General features: G+C 58.0%; 1 protein-coding gene across 1 annotated transcript; it reads left to right on the forward strand.

Moving 5' to 3' along the window:
- The first annotated feature begins 423 nt into the window (after positions 1-423).
- BCL7B (BAF chromatin remodeling complex subunit BCL7B) lies at positions 424-7,936 on the forward strand. The gene is made up of 6 exons (XM_029082878.2): positions 424-586; positions 3,680-3,755; positions 5,793-5,889; positions 6,137-6,307; positions 6,565-6,644; positions 6,865-7,936. The coding sequence occupies exons 1-6, from the start codon at positions 495-497 to the stop codon at positions 6,955-6,957; spliced, it is 609 nt and encodes a 202-aa protein (XP_028938711.1). The 5' UTR covers positions 424-494; the 3' UTR covers positions 6,958-7,936.
- Positions 7,937-8,339: the final 403 nt, after the last annotated feature.

Genomic DNA, 8,339 nt, shown 5'->3' on the forward strand with positions numbered 1-8,339 from the left:
CAGTTCCCTCCTCTGTCAAATGGGGATGAAGACGGGGGTGCCCCGAGGGGGGTCGACCCGAGGACCTTCTCTCTCCCCCAGCGCTTCGAAGGGCGCTTGGCACATAGTTCGGGCTTAAGCAGGCGCAACAGTAGGCGGATGACGATGCCGGCCGCCTGCGCTCGATGGCTGGGGGCCTCGCGCCTCTCCTCCCCGCGCGCCCGGGGCACGTGCCGCGCGCGCCCGGGGGGGGGGGGCGGGGGGAGGGAGGGCGGCAGGGCCGGGGCCGGGCCCGCGCAGGCGCGCTGCGGACACCAGCCGGGCGGGGGCGCGGCGCGCGCCGGGAGCGTGCGCGCGCGCGGATGGGGGGGGCAGGTGCGAGGGGGGGGGCAGAGCCGGCGGGCGGCGGGCGGTGACGGCGGCGGCGCGTGCGGCGCGCGCTCGCTGGCTCGCTCGCTCCCTCCCTCGGTGTCCTGGGAGCAAGAGCCCCGGCCCTCGCCGCTCCCGCCGCCGCCATGTCGGGCCGGTCGGTCCGGGCCGAGACCCGCAGCCGGGCCAAGGATGACATCAAAAAGGTGATGGCGGCCATCGAGAAAGTGCGCAAATGGTGAGAGGGGAGCGGGGGGAGGGGGGGGCCGGGCGGCGCCCCTCAGGGGACGGGGGGGGGAGGGGGAGGGGGAGGAGGCGGGGCCGAGCGCCAGCGTCGGGGCGGTGACGTCATGACGCCGCGGCCCATCGCGGCGCGCATGCGCACAGGGGGCCGGGGAGGCCTGTCATCCCTTTTCTCCTCATGACACGAATGGGGAGATGCCATTTCTCCATAAGAAGAATAATAACGTTGGTATTTATTAAGCGCTTACTCTGTGACAAGCTCTGGGGGAGATGCAAGGTCATCAGGTTGTCCCATGTGGGGCGCTCACTTTTAATCCCCATTTTTAAGGGGGTCACTGAGGCCCAGAGAAGGGACTGGCCCAAGGTCACACAGCCGACGAGTGGCGGAGGCAGGATTAGAACCCATGACCGCTGACTCCCAAGCCCGGGCTCTTGCCACTAAACCACACTGCTTCTCTGAATTGTAATGGTAGAGAAGCAGCGGGGCTCGGTGGAAAGAGCAGGGGCTTTGGAGTCAGAGGTCATGAGTTCGAATCCCAGCTCTGCCCCTTGTCAGCTGTGTGACTGTGGGCAAGTCACTTCACTTCTCTGGGCCTCAGTTACCTCATCTGGAAAATGGGGATGAAGACTGTGAGCCCCACGTGGGACAACCTGATTCCCCTGACCCCGGCGCTTAGAACAGTGCTCCGCACATAGTAAGCGCTTAACAAATACCAACATTATTATTATTACTGTTAACCAAGTTTGAATACGATTGAATGAATGAGTGAACCAAGTTGTCTGTCTCCCCACTTCTAGACTGTAAACCCGGTGTGGGCAGGGGTTGTCTCTCTTTACTGCTGAATCATCCTTTCCAAGGGTTAGTCCAGTGTATTGCACATAGTAAGCGCTCAATAAATAGGATTGAATGAATGAATGAATCTGTGACTTTTGGACATTTGGTATTCATGCCACCTTCAACCGCACAGCACTTTAAATGTCTTTAAATGATATATTATTAATTATTTTTATTAATATCTGTCTCCCCTTCTAGACTTTAAGCTCCTGGGCAAGGGTCTTGACTACCACCTCTTTGGTACTCTCCCAAGCGCTTAGTACAGTGCTCTGCACATTAATAAGCCCTCCAAAAATACCATTGATTGATTAAAAGATCAGCATCAAAGCATCATTCCATCCGGCCCAGGGTTGCATCTCCATAAAGGATACCAGAGATCTTGGGGGACATGTATGGTGATGAACCTCTTGAACATCCACTCATTTGGCATGGAATAGACCACCCAGCACTTCTGACTTTTCCTCCTCCATCCTTTCAGTTCAGAAAACTCACGCTGGCCATCTGGTATATGAATCTATCCCAGTCCCTCTGCTTGTGTGAGGTCCATTTCAGATTAATTCTACAGAGGGACCCAGTTCCCTAGACTAAACTCCCAGGAATATCGGGAGTTGGGCAGCTCCTGGACTGTCTGCTATCTTTGAGGTTCCAGGCACTTGGAACCTAGTCATTCCTGGAATTTGGAATGCTTCCCTTCTAGCTCTGCCTTTATGAGGTACCTTTCCTGGAGGACTAGTGCCAGATGAGCACTCAGAAAGCACCCCTTTAGCTGTTCACAGCCAGATATAATAACTCCCTCCCACCCCCCTACACACAAAAGCTCATTCGAGATCCCACTGCATGGAAATTCTTTTGCGGAGATGCAGTGCTATGAACAATGATAATAACGATCAGAGTAATGGTTCGTTCATTCATTCATTCAATAGCATTTATTGAGCACTTACTATGTGCAGAGCACTGTACTAAGCGCTTGGAATGAACAAGTCGGCAACAGATACAGTCCCTGTCGTTTGACGGGCTTACGGTCTAATCGGGGGAGACGGACAGACGAGAACAATGGCAGTAAATAGAGTCGAGGGGAAGAACATCTCGTAAAAACAATGGCAACTAAATAGAATCGAGACGATGTACATTTCATTAACAAAATAAATAGGGTAAATAAATAAAAACAAATAATGGTATTTGTTAAGCTCTTACTATATGCCAAGCACTTTACAAGTGCTGAGGTAAATACAAGATAATTAGATCAGACCATGTCCCTGAACCACACGGGGGTTCACAGTCTAAGTAGTAGAGAGAAGAGTTAGTAAATCTCCATTTTGCAAAGAGAAGCAGCGTGGCCTAGCAGATAGAATCACGGGCCGGATGTCCGAAGGACATGGGTTCTGATCCCGCTCTGCCATTTGTGGGCTCTGTGACTTGTCGCCAAGTCACTTCACTTCTCTGTGCCTCAGTTACCACATCCGTAAAATGGGGATTAATGCTGTGAGCCCTAGGTGGGACATGGACTCTGTCCAGCCTGATAAGCTTGTATTTACCCCAGCGCTTAGGACAGTGCCTGGCACAGAGTAAGCGCTTAACAGATACCGTCGTCATCCTCAAATGAGGAAACTGAGGCACACAGAAGTTGTGACTTGCCCAAAGTTGCACAGCAGGTAGGCGGTACAGCGGGGATGAGAACCCGTATCCTCTGGTCACCAGGCCTGTGCTCTTCTAGACTAGGCCACACTTTTTAGAAATCAGGCTGGGAATGAGGGATTGGAATTCTGGTTCTGGCTTGTCCTTGGCCTCCCTGGATGACTATGGAAAATCTCCCCCCCGCTCCGCAACATTTCACCACCTCTGATCCATAAGGATGTTTTCAATAATGCATTCAATTGTATTTATTGAGCACTTACTGTGTGCCGAGCACTGTACTAAGCGCTGGGAGAGTACAGTACAACAGATACATTCATTCCCTGCCCACAACGAGCTCACAGTCTACAGGGGGAGACAGGCATTAGTATCCATAAATAAGTAAATAAATGAATAAATTACAGATCTATACATAAGTCCTGTGGGACGCATATGTAGTGTGAGCTGGCCAGAGTATAGAGCAGTAGGTCCTGAAACCAGGGGGAAGGGAGATTAACCCCCAGAGGCCCTGTTTTGGGTCCCCTAACATGGCAGAGTCTGTTGAGGGCTGCCTTGAAGAACCCCTCGGGTTGAGTGGGAATCAACGACCCCTACCCTCTAACCGGTTTCCTCCTGTGCCAGGGAGAAGAAGTGGGTGACTGTGGGTGACACGTCCCTTCGGATATTTAAGTGGGTGCCAGTGACTGACAGCAAAGAGGTAAGTGTTGGATGCCAGGGACGGTGGCATCTTCCTGTCCCAGCGAGAGCAGGGTTTCTCCGAGAGTCTTCAGGGTGGGGCCCGGGAGTGCCCCCTCTTTATTCTGCATCGAAAGACCCGTGCCCCATCACGGAAGACAGCGGGACGGATAACATTGGTCATGGGTTCTAATCCCGGCTCTGCCACTGGTCTGCTACGTGACCTTGGGCAAGTCACTTCACTTCTCTGTGCCTCCGTTACCTCGTCGGTAAAATAGGGATCGAGACTGTGAGCCCCACGTGGGAAGGGGATTGTGTCCATCTCACCTAGCTTGCATCCTGTCCAGCTCGAGTAGCCTGGATCCACCCCAGCGCTTAGTACGGTGCCTGGCACATAGTAAGCGCTTAACAAATACCATCGTTATTATGAGGATTTATTTAGCCTCCAGAAGGGCCGAGGAGGGAATTTCTCTGCCTTTGGGCTCGGCCCAGAACTCGAACCGGCCGCAAGGGGGCAGTGTTCTGTGTAAGGAAGGCACGTGGGGCTGAGCCTCGCAGGCTGGGCCCAGTGGAGTAATAATAATAATAATAATAACAACAATAATAATAATAATAATGGCATTTGTTAAGCGCTTACTATGTGCAAAGCACAGTTGGGGCCAGGTGTCCGCAGACCCCCCCCCCCGGGTGACCAGGGGTCCCCAAGCCTCCCCTCGCTCCACAGCATAAACATCCTGAGTCTTCCCACAACCCCGCCGGTGCCCTTGGGCCCGCCCAGCGCGGCTCCCAGGGGACCACCCAGTTGGCAAGGAGGCTCGCTTTGTCCCGCTGCCTCGCCAGGAGCCGAAGGCCGCGAGCTAAAAAAGGCTGGCTGAAGGTGGTTTATTAAGTAAGCGTTTAATAAATACGATCGAATGATGAATGGCTCCTTGCTGCCCCCAGCGGGGTCCGGACTAGCCCAGAGTGACCCCCGAAAACTCCCTGATCCCAGAAAGATAGGTTGGTTCGGGGTCTCGTTCCCCCTCTGCACTTCTGGAGGTCCGGTTGGGCTCGGAACCCCTCTGCTTCTCCTCCCCCGGTATCCCCCAGACCCACAGAACAGCAGCCCAACGGCCAGGTCTTCCCAGTCTTCGGGCTTAGAAACGGCATCTGGGAGCAGCGAGGACTCTTGGGCCTCTGAACATGTGTCTGGTTCAGGATCAACCAAGCCGGAAGGTTTACTGAGCGCCTACTGTGTACAGAGCACTGACTGCACTAAGCACTTGGGAGAGTACAAAAGAGTTAGTAGACGGGAGCCGTGCCCTGAAGGAGCTTCCAAATTCTTGTGTGCAGAGCGCTGTGCTTAGTGCTTGGGAGAGTCCAACAGGGTCAGTAGCCAAGACCCCTGCCCTCGGGGAGCTTCCAGTGTAACGGGGAAGACAGACCCCCGGAAAATGACAGGTACAAGAAGAGAAAGGAAGAAGAGAAGGGAAGCAGCATGGTCTAGAGGAAAGAGCCCGGGCCTTGTGAATCAGAGGATGTGGATTCTCATCCCGACTCTGCCACATGTCTGCTGGGAGACCTTGGGCAAGTCATTTCACTTCTCTGGGCCTCGGTTACCTCATCTGTAAAATGGGGATTGAGACCCTGAGCCCCACGTGGGCCAGGGACCGTTTCCAACCTCATTACCTTGTATCTACCCCCATGCTTAGAACTGTGCTTGCCACATAGTAAACGCTTAACAAATACCACAACTGTTATTATTATTAGAAAGGAAAAATGGCTCAGTAGGAAAGTAGGTGCCTAAACATTGGAGCCCAGGAGTCAGTACTGAGGACCGAAGCGCCTCGGGAGGATGTGGGAGCAGAAGCAATGAAGATCCGGCTGCCTGACGCTCAGAGAAGCCGTGGGCCAGACCAGGGGGTGGGGGATGGTGGCCCTCCCGGTTAGAGGCGGGCCAGCCAACACCCCCGACTTGTCCCTCTTTTACTCCAAACCCGGAGCTAGTTGGATGGCTCGGGGGTGCTGGTCTTCCCAGCCGCTCGAGTCCTGACGGGACACTGCCTGTCCTTCTTTCCAGAAAGAGAAGTCCAAGTCCAACAGTTCGGCAGCTCGGGAACCCAACGGTTTTCCCTCCGACGCCTCCGCCAACTCCTCCCTCCTCCTTGAGTTCCAGGGTGAGTCCCACCTGCCTCTCCCAATGGCCGGGGGGCGCCGAGCGGGCCCGCAGCCTGGCCCTCTGACCGAGGTTGCCCAAAGCCAGGGACTCCTCCTCCAGCCCGCGGTGTCCCCAAGGCCCCGTCCGGCCCAGGCCCGGCCTACCGTCGGTCCTGGGCTGGCGAGGCAGGGCGGGGAGGGCCCGGAGCCGTGCCCCCAACGCCCTCTCCTCCTCCTCCTCCTCCCCCGTTGCGGTCCGGCGTCCAGACGAAAACAGCAACCAGAGCTCCATGTCCGACGTCTACCAGCTCAAAGTGGACAGCAGCACCAACTCCAGCCCCAGCCCCCAACAGAGCGAGTCCCTGAGCCCCGCGCACACCTCCGACTTCCGCACGGATGACTCCCAGCCGCCCACCCTGGGCCAGGAGATCTTGGAGGGTGAGCGAGTCCCGGGGGCGGGCCGTCCCTCCATCCTCCTCCTGCGGTCCCTCCACGTCGCCGTCCGCACCGGGGGGACCGACGGAGCGAGCCTCTGATGCCCAGGGAAGCGGCTGTGCCGCTCCCGGCAATAGCCGGCCCCATCGGGTGGGGGCTTGGCTGCCCTTTCCCTTGGGTGGCGTGGGTGGGGGCGGGGCCGCGGGGAGGGTCGAGGGGAGGGTGGGCGGGAAGCCTCCCTGACCCTCCTGCCTTCCCAGAGCCCTCCTTGCCCGCCTCAGAAGTCGCCGACGAACCTCCCACCCTGACGAAGGAGGAGCCCGTCCCCGTGGAGACCCAGGTCAGGGGGCCGACGGAGGGGTCGCGGGTATGGAGGGAGGCTCGGACACCAGGGCTGGGCCCGCTCCGGCCAAGGGGCGGGCAAAAGGGGCCCACCTTGGGGTAGTGGGGAGGGCACAGGGAACCAGCCCAGGGGCCCGGGCCCCTTAGGGGTGCCCGGTCTTCCAGCCCCCCGCGACCCCCCCACCCACTCTGGCTCTCTCTTCCGAACCATCCCCCAGGTGGCCGAAGAAGCGGAAGACCCCGGGGCTCCGCCGCTGAAACGTTTCTGTGGAGAGCGGCCTGCGGCGCCGCCGACGGCATCCGAGAGCTAGCGGGACCCCTGAGCCCCGCCCGCCTGCCTACCCGGCCCCTCGCCTCTATTTATTGGATTCTGGTTCGGGCCACGCCGCGTCGCTGGTGGGGGAGGGCCCCGGCCCCACAGTCCGGCCCGGGATCCCGGCATCACCTCCCTGCCCCCTAGGCCCCTCTCTGCTTGCTTTCCGGCCCCCAGGCCGAGGGCTCCGGGCGGGACGGTCCCAGAGGGCCCGGGGCCGGTCGGAGGCCACACGGGCCGGGGGCCGGGCCGCCCCCGCTCCGCTTGCCGCCTCGGCGGGCCGGGTTGGGGGCGGGGGGGGGGTCTCCCACCATCGCCGCTCCAGAGCCCAGCTGTCGCCCCCCGGTTTGCAGCCCCTGGCCCGGCCCCTCCCCGACCCGCCGACCCCTGGAGAGACGGGTCGTGGAGAAGGGTCTCCGTCCAGAACCTCCACCCTGAGGCCTCCTGACTGCCCCCGGCTTGGAGCCGGATACTCACCGGCTGGGCTGCGGCCCGGGGACTTTCCCAGCGGGTCCTGGGGCCGGTGCCAGGGGAGCGGGAGTGGGGAGGAGGAGGGGGAGATGCTCAGAAATTCCCCCAGCGGACAAGCCTCCGGGGTGGTCCCGCTCCCGCTCCCTACAGCGGTCCCGTCTCCCGGAGCCCCCCCAGCGGCCTGCCCTCGCCCACTCCCCCCACGGCCCCACCCCGGCCCGTGTCCCAGCAAGAGCTTGTGTGGCCTGTGTAGTGTGGCTACGGCAATCCCCCTCTGCCCACCCCTCTCACCCTTTCACTTCCTCCCCCACAACCCAGCTCAGATTTTCGGGAAAACTCCTTTTCTTTGGAATCTGCATGTCGAATCGAACTCTTGTGATTTTATTTTTTTCGTTCCAAAAGAAGAAAACAGAAGTTTAAGAGAATGGAAATGGGCGACTGTGAGTGAAGACATATTTTAGCACTGAATAGAATATTTTTAAAATTAAACTATTTGAAATACGTTTCGTCGGCGTCCGAGCGTCCTGGTCTTGTCTTAAGGGTGGGAGAGAGACCCCGGGAGGGGGAGGGGGCTGTCTGGGAGCCAGGGACCAGAGGATGAGTTCGATGGAGGGGTCCCAACCCCTTCCAGCTGGCATCAGAAGGCCGAGGGCACGGGCCTGAGAGTCAAAAGGACCTGGGTTCTAATCCTAGCTCCGCCGCTTGTCTGCCGTGTGACCCTGAGCGAGTCACTTCACTTTTCTGGACCTCAGTTCCCTCATCCATAAAATGGGGATGAAGCCCGTGAGCCCCGTGTAGGACAGGGACTGTGTCTAATCTGATTAACTTGTATCTACCCCAGAGCTTAGAACAATGCTCGGCACATAGTAAGCGCTTAACAAATAGCATAATAATAATTATTATTACTAT

The sequence above is a fragment of the Ornithorhynchus anatinus genome, chromosome 17 (assembly GCF_004115215.2).
Source record: "Ornithorhynchus anatinus isolate Pmale09 chromosome 17, mOrnAna1.pri.v4, whole genome shotgun sequence".
NCBI lineage: Eukaryota > Metazoa > Chordata > Mammalia > Monotremata > Ornithorhynchidae > Ornithorhynchus > Ornithorhynchus anatinus.